Genomic DNA, 15,271 nt, shown 5'->3' with positions numbered 1-15,271 from the left:
AAATCCAACAGTGATACCTGTATTGGCCAATTGAAATGCACAATATACTTGTAAGCTTTCAAAACTGCATGGGCTTCTTCATCCATGGAGCTTCGAAAGCTTGCAACAAGTATATTGTGCATTTCAGTTGGCCAGTAAAGGTATCACTGATGGATTTGTGTTTGCATTTGTTAAATGGCCAACACAACTACCCCTGCATAACTTCAGGATTGTTGAAGGAGGAGGGAGAAATGTGCTAAAGGAGGGGATGTCCCAATTTGCTAATTATGGGGGAAATTATAAGGTTAGAATGGAACCAGTGTTATACCTGGATTGTCCCACAGAAAAAGTTTGAGGAGAGAACAGAATATATCTGTCTCTGCCTATATTGAGTTGAAGATGTTGATTGCACATCCAAAAAGAAATGCTGTGAGACTGTCTATGAATAATACTAAGAAAATTGAATGAGAAACCGAAAGCGCAGAGATGTCCAAATGTAGTTGGTCTCCAACACCCATTGGCCCCAACCCACATAGCCAGAGCTTGGACATGATAGAAAATTTAGTCCAACAAAATCTAGAGGACCACATGCTCCCCACTTTCAGAAGAGAAGATACAGAAATGAAGGAAGAAAAAGAATAATCTCTATTAAAATATGAACTGCAGTAGAATTAGGCAGTTTTAAAAAGAAAGACAATGTGTTTGTTTCATAGAGAAAGAGACCAGAATAAAGAGATGCATTTTAGAAACAGAAAAAAGGGACTGTTTCACACAAGTCCTTCTCTCTCTCTCTCTCTCTCTCTCTCTCTCTCTGTGTGTGTGTGTGTGTGTGTGTGTGTGTGTGTGTTGGTGGAGATCCTGGCTATTTTTTTATTTTAGGTCAGTGAAATAGTATAAGGATGAGTAATGATATAGCACTTACTTTTCATTCTCTTTTTTCATCCCCAGAAACTATTCCTCACAGTAATGGTGGAAATGCTAATAGTCACTACTTCTCCAACCCAAGCTATCACACTCTTACACAGTGTGCAAACAACACAGACAGGATGACTCTAGCAAAGGTTAATTTTTTAAAAATAATATTTATTTGGTATACCCCACATTTCCTGTTTTTACTCTCTTTTTTGTATTTTGCATGTGTATCACATTTTCTATATCTGCTATACAGTTATTGTCTTTGACAAATAATGTTGCTCCATTAATAGCTTTGTTGAGTGTCATCTTGTCTTTATTTGAAACAGATGAACAACAACCAGCATTTTGTGAATCTTAAGAATGGTGATCCTGCTAAGCGAGGCCCAGTCATGGATTACACAGGAACGTTGCCTGCAGACTGGAAGCATGGAGGCTATCTCAATGAGCTTGGTATAGAGCTAAAAATTACTAGTTTTGAATATGATATTGTAGATTTTAGGGAAGAGAGACATGTGTCCCACCTTCTTTACCAGAGGAACGGTGCTCTTTCTCTGCTTTCCCCCAAGAATATAGATTCTGAGAATCTGATTTAAAGGACACAATTTTTCATTTGTGTAGTTATACATCAGTGTGGTTAAAATCAGCAGTAAATGCAGACATGGTGTTAAAATGTATGTGTGTGTTTGATGTCCTGTTTGGGAAATAAAGAGACAGACACAAAGAGCTGGGTTGCAAAATGGGCCACTTTATTTAATATTAACTTATTTAGTTTTTTGTGGGTTTATGCTGCTACTGTATGTGTGATATATACACACACGTGTGTATATATACACACACCTTCAAGTTGTCTGTTGACGTATGGTGACCCCATAAATTTCATAGGGTTTTCTTAGGCAGGGAGTACTCAGAGATGGTTTTGACAGTTCCTTCTTTGAAATATAGCCTGAAGCACCTGATATTCATTAGCAGTCCCCCATTTAAGTACTATCCAGGGCCGCCTCTGCTTAGCTTCCAAGATCAGACAAGATCTGGTGCTTTTAGGGTATCTAGCCAGTTATACAGTGGTGCCTCGGGATATGAAATGATCGGGTTACGAAATTTCCGGGATACGAAAAAGTTGGATTGGCAAAAACTGTTTCGGGTTACGAAATATTTTTCGGGTTACGAAATTCATTTCGGCGCGAAATTCAAATGCTGCAAAGTGCAGCTATAGGCTTTCCAGTGCTAACGGAAAAGTGTTTCGGGTTACGAAATTTTTGGGTTACGAAAGGAATGGCGGAACGAATTAATTTCGTAACCCGAGGCACCACTGTATACATGTAGTTGATAAATTGTTAAAATGGCTGTTCTAAGGATTTTTCAGAGCCTGGAAATAACTTGTTACAAATGACAACTTCCTTGCAAATCCCTTTTTCAGTAACTAAGGCGTAATTAAATTACACTGTGAGTTTAACATAAAGATGGATAATGTCACTTCTTTTGCAGTATAATACTTTCTAGTTACAGTATTTTCACAATTACAAGGTATGTGACATCATTACCTAGCTTTGAACAACAGGTTTATAGTATTTTGATAAGTATTTAAAAGCATAACTAAAAGGTTTTAGTTAATTTTGAACAAACCAAAAATAGAGTTACTTTTTTTAAAAAAAAATGCAACTATAACTATAACAAAAGTAATTACTTTTGGTCTTGCAATTACAACTGTAATTAATTATTTTATAAAAAGGAATGTTCCAAATTCTGGATTTAATTATTTTGTTTCTCTCCATTTTTACAGGGGCTTTTGGAATTGATAGAGGTTGCATGGGGAAATCTCTAAAAGGTGAGTTTATTTTTGCTCACAAATGCATATTGGAGCTGGGTGGTTTATCTTGGAGCAGTTGATTGTGCAGCCTACTGAATTTAATCAGGTGAAAGTCTGATCACTTCCACAGGAGTAGAAGCCATGTGACAGAATGAATTAAAAGAAGTGTATACATCAGATTAAATTACAGTTCAAATATGTTCTGTCTACAAATCACTTTTGCTCTCCATTGTATCATTGACCTACCAGAACAGGAGGACAAAGATGATGCCTTTTTTGCTTCACTTAATAACTGCTCTGAATTAGTAGTTCTGGATTCCTTGTGGATAATAGTAGTCTAGCATCTCTGTTAGTAGTTTCAAAGAGAGGGAAATTACTGGACAATTTCACATATTGAAAGGAAAATGAATTTCCCTGTAGAATACTCAAGCACATTATATGTGCATTGAATTCCACCATCAAGTCATGTGTCTGCAAGAAACAAGGGCCCTCTCCAGACGGGCCATTTTGTACATACTCCGTACGTACTAGGGTTGCCTGGGGGTGTCTCTTTTAGACGCCTGCAACCCTAGTACGTACGGAGTATGTACAAAATGGCGGCACCCAGTTCACACGGGCGCCGCCATTTTGACATAACAGACGCCTAGTTTCCGCACGTAGTGGTGCCCAGGTGACATTGCGAGTGCGCCAAAGGCGCACTGTGGACTCACTTGTGCACCACAAAAAGAAGCTGCTTTTTGTGGCTTCTTTTTCTTGCTGCTGCCAAGCCATGTGGTATATCCACTACGGCTTGCCGGCGGCACAAACGGCACTGCCTGTCTGTAGCGCGCCATTGCTAAGAAACATAAGTACCACTGGATTAAATTGGAGTTTAGGTCATGATAGTGTTTGACAGGAAAAAGAAATCACCATGTACATAATTTTTCTATGTTCTCAACTCTCCTGAAGTCAATTTGATTTGTGAAGCTTCCCCCATGTGGTTGGATTTATGTTTCATTTCATCATTTTCAATCATGTTATTCTGGAAAATGTAACAGAAATCATAATGAAATATAAATCTTTTTTTGTGGTGACAACATCAACAGAAAACAGTAAAAGCCACATTTGAATGATTTGTTCTATTAAAAGGACTATGAAAACAATCCCCCTCCCCATATGTTCTCTGGGGATCTGGACATTAAAGATGTGCATGTGTTTCTGTGTATTAAGTGTTCAACCATTTTCAGGACGTTATGGTACAGATACAGAAGGTATTAATGATAGCAGAGTTGTAAATATTGTTTGTTGTTTCACTAAACAGTATCCTATTTTATAGGTTAAATTTTGAACTGTTCAAAATTATAGGAAACTTAAAAAGAGTAGAAATAATTCACAAGGAAAATTTAGTGGACAGAAGTGATTAAGTACAAAATGCAATTGGAGTTTTGTGGGTGTTTTGTTTTGTTTTGTTTTCCTCTTTTTTGATACTTTTTCCTTCTGTTTCTCTATTTTTAGATTAAAGTAGTATTAATTGTAGATGATTGTTGTAATATAGGAAAGGTCATTAAAATATCATTTTATGTGTTCTCACAGATCTAGTAAAGAATTCTGAATGCAATTTAAGTAACTGTTCCCTAAGTAGTTCTGAAAATCCATATGCTACTATTAAAGATCCACCAGCACTCACACCAAAAAATTCAGAATGTGGATACGTTGAAATGAAGTCACCAGCACGCAGGGACTCTGCTTATGCAGAAATTAGTAACTCTGCTTCAACCAACAAGAATGTATATGAAGTCGGTAAGTCTCAGATTAGTGCTTTACCTCACGTATGTCAGAGATCTTGGGCACAGCTTCCAAGACTGCTCTGGAAATGTGTTGCTGTTCTTTTACTTTCACTTCACCTGTCCATTCATATCCACCACATTATGCACCTGAACACACACGCTCAAGCTTAAAAAGTATTCATAAGGGAGGCTGAACTGAATACCCAACAAAAACCTAGGATGCATAAGTGTGGAAAAATCAGTATAAGTAAATCATTGCTGCAGCTAGTGACTTTCAGAATAATTATGTTCCTGAATATTTTGGTCCCAGAGCTGTCCCAGGTTCCCCCTGTTACTTTTGCACCTCATAGAGACACTGGGTGGCTATCTACCCATGCATCCCTGCTGTGGTACCCAGAATTGCTGCTAGTGGCACATGTTGTTTCCTCTGAGGCCAGAAACAAAGTGCCCAGTGTTGATCACATGGCAGGGCACCTCATTATAGTGTCAGAGGGAGTGATGTATGCAGTCCAGTGTTCGGGATTTTCCTGAAAAATCTGGAGCAGAAGGTAAAATATTCTAAGCCAGTTTAAGGGAAAGAAAAAGTGGATTCAGTGTGGAACTGACATTATGTCGTAAACACAGTCTGAACTTGAATCGGTGTTTGGTCCTGCATGATGAAGACAGGTTGTGGTGAGGATGAGGGAAACCACTTCATTTGGCCCATGTAGACATGCCCTGTACCTTTTGGGATGTGCCATTGTAAGGCTCATCCAGACTGGCAAAAAGTCTTGGGATTTGAAATGTGTTGTACCAGATTTGAACATTTAAAAAACAAACAAACTGTATCCAAACAATGCAGCTCCTATTCCAGTTTATTCCCCAATAATTTCTAGCATCAGTCACTGCTTTTCCAACCAGGGCAAGGTTTTTGTTTTGTTTTGTTTTTCCTGGCCTGGGAGTTACTCAGACAGTGGTTAATTTCCCATATCAGTTTCCATTGTCTTGGTTCCTTCTGTATTTCTGGGTGGTCAGGTGAGTCCCTATGGTGACTTATGTCATGGGGGAGGACAGGGAGGAAAGGAAAGCCTGTCCACACCACACCATAAGTAGAAGATGGATGAAACCCTAGTATATTTAAATAATATCTGGATGCAGGAGGACAACCACTATGAAGCATACAATCAAGGGACAGAATAGCTTGACATTTACTGGGATCATTAGCTGTAGGAGGAACCCTTGGATTGATCACTGTGCTTTTTTCCCTACATGGAAGGAAAGGGATTAAGAAAGAATCAGTTTAAAGCACAGCTACCCTCCAGGTGTTAATAGAAAGCATGATTGAAGTCATTTAAATATTTGTGACCATTGTCATTATATTTACTTTCCTGAAGTCAAGCACCCCTTGTTATCACAGTGAAAAGACTTCCAGTTTTGCTTTACTATGTCATTATCTTGCACTCTTATAAGTCTGTTGTTGTTGTTGTTGTTCTGTGTCTTCGAGTTTTCATCTTATGGCAACACTAAGGCAAACCTATTACAAGAGTTTCTTGGCAAGACGTGTTCAGGAGGGGGGGTTACCTTTGAGGCTGAGAGAGTGTCACCAGCCCATGGTCGCCCATGACTGATTTGGGATTCAAGCCCTGATCTCCAGAGTCACAGATCAACACTCAAACCACTACACCACTCTGGGTCACTATGAATATATATTTAGCAATATTAATGGTGTAATCTGCCTGCTTTAACATAACTGCAGATTTTTACAATACTGTACCATATCAGGACTACCTGTGGTGAGAGGAAAGCCTTGATTTTAAAGCATAGGAGACCAGAGCAGGGACTCTTTCACACTACAAAATTATAGTACTTTGTTCCCACCTTAAGTACCATGGCTGTATCCTATAGAGTACTATGGTTTGTAGTTTAATGAGACGCTAGGGCTTTCTGGCTGAGAATTCTAAATACTTGCAAATCCCAGGATTCCCTAGGATAGAGCCATGACAGTGAAAGTGGAACCTTAGTGCTACCATTGTTTACTGTGAAAGGACCCCAGTACAAGTTTGTTTACTAGTTTATTAACTGTTGTGATTCTTTTCCATTTGCCAGTAATGGGTAACCAGTATATGTATATTTGTAATTTCAGAGCCTACAGTTAGTGTTATTCAAGGAAACCTGAATAATAATGGACCTTTCAGCCAAGATCTTTATGATCTACCAAAAAACAGCCACATCCCCTGCCATTATGACCTGCTGCCTGTTCGGGATAGCCCTCCGTCTTCAGAGAAGGATGACAACAGTGAATGACATCTCATTGAGGATTCTGGAGCATAATGGAGCTTACTTCAAGGAGACCCAGGATATTTCTCCTCCTTTGTTTTGCTATCTCAGTAAACATTTGCTGCACATTTACCAGGAGAAACAAACGACAGTTTGAACACACTCATGGCAGATGAAGAGATGCCAAGCTTGGAAGACTGACAGATTTCCATTGCAATTCAGTTTTTTTCAGAGAAACAAATGCCAGACTTTTACACTGTAATGTGTTGGTTCAGAAGTATGACCTTGCAGAACAGTTCTTGTGCCAGCTGTATAGCTGTTACTTATGATGGATGGCTATTTTGTCACTAGCTCAGCTTGCATAGTTGACATGGTGCCAAGACTCTATACAACCTACCAAATACTCACATAACCAAGCCATCCAAATTAGTAGTTACTTTGGGGAGGGGAGAGAAACCAATCTATTATTTTTTTCATGTTGTTATATACTCCATTGGCCAAGAAATGTAAGGAAATACAGTCTGTTGGAGCATAATGATCTACAGTGCTTGATTGAGCTGAGAAAGCCAAGCCAAGATACTTACTCCATTGCTGGTAATGGGTACACACTATGAGAGTTGTTTTGAAATCAACAGAACCTTGGAAGAATATGTCTGAAGAGGGGTTTTGTGAAATAGGAATCAGCAATGGTTTTCACCAAGCTATGGACACAATTGAGGCTCACAGTTAGTAATTCTGATTACGGTATTTGCTAAATGCAAGTAATAGTTCGTAACATATCAGTAATTGTTTCATAAACATGCAAGTTAAGTGGTTTATTTTTGTCAAAATGGTTTGAATGAGTGAGTAAAAAAGGACAAACAGTGTATGCTGTACATTTTAAATACAAGAAAAGGTATAAGTTTTATAAGCAAGTAGTACTGTTATTGTAAGATGACATAAGAATGGAACATTTTTGATTTACTCTTTATCTGGAATCAACTGATCAATTTTTGTACATACTTGCTTTACAAAAAAAATCCACATTTTCTTTTTATAATTGATTTAGGAAAAATATGCTTAAGCTGGTCTTTTGCATTGCTAACCTGGCACATATATTCCGCATTTCATTAACTTGTATTTCTATTTTGAAAATAATGTAGCTATGTTTTAGTGCTTTAGGGTAACAGTGCAGAAATATTATATTTTATGTCCCCTGTATTTTTGCCAGCTCCCTGCACCCCTCAGTTTTGTCTGATATAAGAGCACTGTTTTTTTAAATGAAAAATGAATATTTAGATAATGGAAAATTTCCCCTGAGAGATAGGCTAGAAAGATCATCCTGCATGGCAGGGGGTTGGACTGGGTGGCCCTTGTGATCTCTTCCAACTCTATAAGTCTATGATCCTTAATGCATATAAATTGACAGAATTAGTCAATTAAAACACACAGGCCCTGATTTAATGGTCATACAAAAGACAAAGGCAGAAAGAGACAAGAAAAACTATTAAATCGAAAATAAATCTGATGATTAGCTTCAACCTTTTTTTAATCTAGAAGTGTCATCTCTCTGTTCCAAAGACATTTTCTGTGTGTTCTAATGAGTTAATTTATAGTTGAATAATTATATAAAAGATAAAGATTGGCAAGTAATCCATCTCTCAGTGTAGAATTGTTCTAAACAATTTATTCATTATTAGATTATTTCTTGCCCTAAAAGTAACATCACATTCCTTAAACAATTTATTATGTATAATTATTACGTTCTTTTTAGTTTGCCATCTCCCATTTAACTTTCATGTTACATACAAATCTTAAAACTGGTAAGTCAAGAGACTATCACAGTTGAGCATGTTACCAAAATGCTCTATTGCCATGCTGAACCTTTCTACAGTTATTGTTTCGTACGATTACACTCCAAACTCCAGTATAAATCCAGGATACACGTTTTCCATTAGCTAGGGCTCTTACATTTGAAGTATTGTGACAATGATGCATCAAGTGGAGTTGAAAACAGCTGCTGATAATGGTGGAAAATAAACTCATTGAGGTACTTGAGACTAGGACACTGGGACTGGATTAAAAATATGGCCTGCTTTTTTTTTATTCTGTGTCTTTTATGCCATTTTTCATTCAAAAACATTCCCATAGTTTGAATCAGCCCTTTGCATCTTTTAGCCTTTTATATGCTAAAGACTCTGTATTCTTGGTACATGAAAACAGAAAAGTAAAAAAACATGGAGTTTGGAGTGTTAAGCAGCACAGATACCTTGCCGTAGAATAGTTTTGCTATGGTGTTTGGAATAGCTTTTCACTCTTTTGTATTATGTGTGATACAAACTCACAAATAAAGCCTATCTTTTTTTGGAATTGTGATTACAGTAGTAATTTCCTTTCAGTATATAAGAATTGGCTTGTGTGGAGAGCATCACTTTGTTGAAGACTTTCTAAATATGCTTGTAAACAGCTCAGTTCAACTCAGTCCAAAGGAAAAAAGAATATGTGATACAGAAATATAGTATAATACGCATCACAAGAAGCCACCTAGTACTCCCTTGTCCCAACTACATTTGGCCCACTTAATGATTTGGTGAATGGTAACTCAATACATATCTCTCTTTAATTGTTTCAAAGGGTTTACTTAGGATTAGCAACTGACCTATGACATTACCAGCTCTTCTGTCTTTTTAAAATTGAGTACTGTATACCAAAGAATGAATGGGGTGGAAACTATTATGAAGGATAGACATAATACACCAACAAAGTCAGCAGAAATGCCGGCCCACTGAATCCTCTGAGCTGAAAAGCCATGTAAATTGCATATTATATAACCTCGCCTTCCCAGCTTAGTGTCCTCCTTTGGACTTGTTGTTATTGTTGTGTGCCTTCAAGTTGTTTCTGAATAATGGCAAGCTTAAGGCAAACCTATCACGGGGTTATTTTGTTAGATTTGTGGGTTTGCCTTTGCTTTCTTCCAAGGTTGAGAGAATGTGACCTGCCCAAGGTCACCTAGTTGGTTTCCATGGCTGAGTGGAGATTTGAAATCTGTTCTCCAGAATCTTAGGCCCTGTACAGATTGGCCTGAAGGGCTGGTCTGGGGGCAGAGTTGGGGTGTAGCATCCAGACAGCGTGCATCATCCTGATGCACCACTGTTGCTGTATCCATATGATGCAGTGCTGAAGGGGCACCATATAGCCATGTTGCCACAACTATGGCACCCTTGGAAGGTCGGATCGGGGCCTCCTCATGAGGAAACTGCTACCACTGTGGTGAACCACAGCTGGGTGCATTCAGCCTTCTTCTCGTGGCTGTGGCCTCCTCGTGAGGAAACTGCCATCACCTCTGGAAATCAGAGCTGGATGTGCTCAGCATTCTCCCTTCTCATAGTGGCAGCAGCTTCCTCATGAGGAAATCAACCCCACTGTAGGGGACTGGGGCCAGGTGCACTCAGCCTTCTTCCTCATAGTGGCAGTAGCCTCCTGTGAGGAAATCATTGCTGCCTCCATGGAGAAGCAGGGCCAGACATGCTCACCCCTTTCCTCCTGAGGGAGGATGGCCCGATCACCCCCTCTTCCGGGACGTCATCTGGTGCAGACTGCACAACCTACCCTCCTAGTGATGCCACTGCTCCGGGTGATGATTCACATAAATAATTTAATATTAATACAGTTCATTTAAACATATATGTGGAAGTGCCCAAAACAGTTTTAAAATCAATTTGAGGCAAGTGTGTAAGTTGTGTGACTGACATACTTAATTCCTCAAAGACCTTTTGCATTTCACTATAGATGAGCAGATTTCTTTTTTAACATCAAAATACTTCCTGAGATTGTATTACCTGTCATAATCTCATGTATCACCAAATACATTTGCACATTAACGTAATGAAGGCTACAGAAGAAAATCCAAATATTAATTCCCCCCCAAATAAACATGCTTGTATTTGCTGCTAGAAATCTCTTGAATTATTGCATGCAGTGCATATAATATGAGGTTCTGTAGAAAATGTGTCATGTAAGTTACAAGTTAATTAACACTCCCTGATTTGGATCCAGACTTAATTATGCTTTGGGTAAACATATTAAAATAAATTGGATTTATGTCATCATGACTAGTTTATCCCATTGATTTCAACAGGTCTACTCTAAACAGGACAATACAATTCTATACATGTCTACTCAGAAGGGAGCCCCATTCACATATGTGTGGCCTACTTCCAAGTAAGTAAACATTTTTAAAAATTACTAGATTTTTAAAGTAGGCATACCCTCCCACAAAAAACAGAAAAAAGAAAAAAGAGAGGATGGGGAAATTATAGGATATGAACAAAGGCTAGGCATATATGTTAATATAAGCTGACCATATTTCCAAAAATAGATTTTCTTGAAATTTGGGCCTGTAAAATATACATTCATGTATAGCTAAGCATAAGATCGTTTCACTATTGAACAGTGGATGGTGAATGTTTATCATTACAACTTGGGAGTATAAGTTTTTTGCAACAGTAAAAGCAAGTGCAATATATAATATAATATTCATAATATTTATTTATTTATACCCCACTCTTCAGCCAAAAGGCTATCAGAGCAGCTATAAAATAACTTAAAGGCAAGCACCACCGAAAAACATTAATTTCCACATCACAGAAATGTAATTTAAAAAAAAAAATCAATAAATACAAAAAAAAAATTGAATACAAAATTAGTATATTGTAACCCATCTAGATAAGAACATGTCCATACTATATTTCACGATCTTGATTGCATTGCTATTATTTGGTTGAAATAGCCAGTTTTTAAAAAAGACTTTAAGCAGATTTACAGCAGTGTGTTAGTATTGTAAAAGACAATGCAACATAGATTGAACTGGGAAAGAATGGGATTGTACTCTGTTTTGAAACTTGTGGGGACTGCTTGAAGGTTTCTTCCAATTCTTTTGTAACCGGGTATGCCTGCCTACAACAAGCAAGCTACACACCAGCTGCCTCCAGAAACCCTTACAAACAGCAAAACAGCCCCACTAGCTGCCCTCAGAATATTTTTTTTAAAGTGGGTCTATAGTTTGAAAAGGAAATCACAAGAAAAATAGAGGATGGCGAGGGGAAAGGTAATCTCTGAATGTGTTCTGGAAGAAGCCTTCAAGTGGTCTCCACAAGTTTCAAAATATCTTTGTACACTTAGAGACACCTCATCTGATCTAGTTGTTTCATCTCACTTATGCAGATCGTTAGTTCTGAATAAACAGTTTGCTGGAACATATTCAATAGCTCTTCTTTTTTGTAGTGTAGGAAGAGTTTTAATAAGGTAATTAGTTTGATTCTATTTTAATGTTCACTTTTATATGTTTTAAATTGTATTCTTCTTTTAAATTGTAAGCTATTTTGAGTCCCAATTTTGGATGGGAAAGTGGGAAACAACAACAAGAACATCCCTATTCTTTCCATGTTATTTCTTCCTCTGCTACCAAATTTGTCAGTTTTGTCCATTAATTCAGTTGGTCTAGTCTAGTTTAGTCAGATCTCATTGGTGGTTCTACTTAGAGAGAGAAAGAGTAGGGTAGAGAGTGGTTAAAAGCCTGCCAAATGTTTGATGTTAATGTAACCAAAATAACTCACACAAGACACTTTTTTCCTGTATGTTTCTCAATAAAAGTTAGTTTGTTTTAAAGTGGTTGACTCTGACTGGAGGAGTGATTACTATAAACTGTAAAGAAGAACATACACATTACCGAAAAATATTGAAACTGGTTTATGGAGACACTTGGGATCTCAGATCCATGAGTTAGGATGGGCAACTGCATTTCTACTGTGTAGATGCATCATTAGACTTACATTACTTACATAAAGTACAACCCAGAAAAGCCTGTCTACAACAATTCCACTTATGCCCACTATACACAACCCCCTCCCAATACACATGTGTGGGTTTCAGTATTCTTTTTCTATACTAGGCACATCTTTAGAATGTATCATGCAATTTTTGTTCTAATTTTGCCTCAACCATATATCTTTTCAAGGCAAAAATCCTGTTGGGCCCTGTTGGGCCACTAGACAATTGCATTTTTAAACATGCTTACGTAAGGAGGTACACCCTTGTGTAAACAGTACCCCCTTGTGCAAGCAGTTCCCCTTTTCCCTATTGTGCAATGTACAGGCTTAAAGGTTACAAAATGCACAAGCATAGTCCACAGCCAAATTCAGAAACAAATGAACCCACTCAGAACTGGAACACTGTCACTGCTTCCAATTGTACCACTGTTGAACAGGTTCTCAGCCAAGCCTAAAACTGAGCACTTATTTACACCCAGTGTTCAACCACTTCAGGCACTGCATCTGCACCATCCTTTTGGCTTGTAATAGGGCATGTTTGGTTGTTACAGAGTTCATAACAAAATGGGCTTCTAGTTGTGTATCTAGGAGCCCTGGGGGTGCAGTCGTTAAATGCCTGTACTGTAGCGACTCATTCACAAACCATAAAGGTTGCGAGTTCAATACCAACAAAATGTCTGAAGCTCAACTCAGGCTTGCATCCTTCTAAAATGAGTACCCAGATTGTTGGGGGCAATTAGCTTGCACTTTGTAAACCGCTTAGGGAGTGCTTAAGTGCAGCGATAAGCGGTATATAAATGTACTTGCTATTGCTATCTTAAACATCTGAAAGATGCTTTCAGAAAGATCGGAAAGACAAATTCCAACAGATAGGACTTAGTGCATTTATTTTGGTTTATCCATTTCCTTGCATGTATTTGTGGGTCATCTTGCTTCATGAAAACACAGTGCATGTACACAGACACAAACACACCATATGGACTATTGTACAATGACTCCTTGGTATCCACTGTGGCTCAGTTCCTGGATCCCCCTTTGGTCCCAGAACCAAAATCCATGTATGCTCAAGTCCCATTATACTTAATGGCACAGTAAAATGATGTTTCTTATATAAAATGGCAAAATCAAGTTTGGATTTTTGGGGAGAGAAAGCAGAATATTTCATGAAATGATATGACACATGGGAAAAGATGGTTAATGAAAAAAGGAAGACCACATTGCAGGTGAACTGACTCAATCAAGGAAGTCATGACCCACACCTGAGCCGTTGGTGGACAGGGATTCTTTGATGTCTGTCATTCATGGGGTCACCATAAGTTGAAGCTGGTTTGACAATACATAACAAGAAAAAAAACCTGAATGTTTTTTGTTGCTCTGTTTCAAATTATTGATTTTATTTAATTCTTTTGTGTGTGTGTGAGAGAGAAGGGGGGTCTGCTTAAGCAATTCAGCATTTGGGTGCTATGCTGTTCCTAACAGTTCCCTATTGACCAATTTGTTCATTGTCATTTAGGGACTCCAGGAAAGGAATAACAGCTTGTAAGGGACAGTTACAATGCACAGGAAATAGCCTGCTGCTCTGTTGAAAATTTTATTACAGGATTGCTTCCTATGAAGCAAGACACTTTAATGTATTGCTCAGAATAAAGGTCCATTCTGTATTGCATCTACAGGGCTCATACAATGTTGATATTGTACAGCATTCTACATGGGGTTAGGGAGCATTTCATTGCCCAATTGCAGTTACTTGGTAGTTTTTGTTTTGATGCCACACATCTTATTGCCCTTTAGAGTAATTTTTCTCTTCTATTTTCTCCTTTTTTTCCTTTCCCCCTCATTTTCTATCTTTTCTTCTTTCTAATTTGATGAAATAATATTTAATTGTTCCACCCTTTTGAACTCTCCTCCATTGGAATTCTGATGGCAGAGAAAGAAAATATAATTTTTTTGAGCGAGAGAGAGAAGGGGTTAAATTATCCCTGAAATGCAAAACACAGTTCTTTAACAACAGACACTCTGGTGTCTCTAGTCAAATAATCTAGAGCTTTTGGACTGACCACACCGAAAGTGCGGTAATTGTCTATCTTCACATAAAGAATGAAAACACTTAGGACAGCATGCCAGAGACAGGAGGATATTGTAGAGTGTAGATCTTCTTCTCTGTAGACTCTGGCTATTTCCCTTCCTGCAGTTGTGTGAAAAGACAAGCTTTATTCCTACTGTGCTCAGATCAGCTCTACATCCATTGCACAGCAATATGCAATCCAGCTGCAGAATAAAGTTCAATCAATACAAAGATCTAGGTCCAGTCACAGTACACAAGATTAATGCTATGATTCCACTTTAACTCTCATGCCTACATTTTATACAATTCAGAGCTTCATAGTTTGATGAAGCCACTAGAATTTTGTGGCTGAGAATTCAAAATGTTGCTGTTAACCACCATCAAGTTGACTTTGACCTATGGCAACCTTATAAATGAGAGATATCCAAGTCACCCTATCATCCGCAATCTATCCATCTGGAATGTAGTCTTCCTCTTTTCCTGTTATTTAAATATTTACATCAAAGGTTTTTCCGAAGACCTCAGGAAGCTTACAATAAAACAATAAATAATTGCAAGAGTTTAAAATAATAAAAATGATATTAAACAGTGTCTTAATTAAAAACAGACCAGTTAAAGATTAGTTAAAACAGTCTTGAATAATATACTGTAGCTGTAAAACACGTGCAGCCTGGAT

At 37.9% G+C, this 15,271-nt stretch overlaps 1 protein-coding gene across 2 annotated transcripts in view; it reads left to right on the top strand.

Annotated features, from left to right (window-relative positions):
* MEGF10 (multiple EGF like domains 10) overlaps positions 1-9,051 on the top strand; it is a 164,036-nt gene extending 154,985 nt beyond the window's left edge. For both annotated transcript variants that reach the window (XM_042455237.1, XM_042455236.1), the window contains 5 exons: positions 928-1,040; positions 1,221-1,344; positions 2,675-2,719; positions 4,274-4,480; positions 6,590-9,051. In XM_042455237.1, coding sequence (XP_042311171.1) covers positions 928-1,040; positions 1,221-1,344; positions 2,675-2,719; positions 4,274-4,480; positions 6,590-6,750 — 650 coding nt within the window. In that variant the 3' untranslated portion in view covers positions 6,751-9,051. The remainder of the gene's footprint in view (positions 1-927; positions 1,041-1,220; positions 1,345-2,674; positions 2,720-4,273; positions 4,481-6,589) is intronic.
* The last annotated feature ends 6,220 nt before the right edge of the window (positions 9,052-15,271 follow it).

This window comes from Sceloporus undulatus, chromosome 2, assembly GCF_019175285.1.
Source record: "Sceloporus undulatus isolate JIND9_A2432 ecotype Alabama chromosome 2, SceUnd_v1.1, whole genome shotgun sequence".
Classification (NCBI taxonomy): Eukaryota; Metazoa; Chordata; class Lepidosauria; order Squamata; family Phrynosomatidae; genus Sceloporus; species Sceloporus undulatus.
Note: the sequence above shows the minus strand (reverse complement) of the source record. Positions and strands in the feature narration are given on the sequence as shown.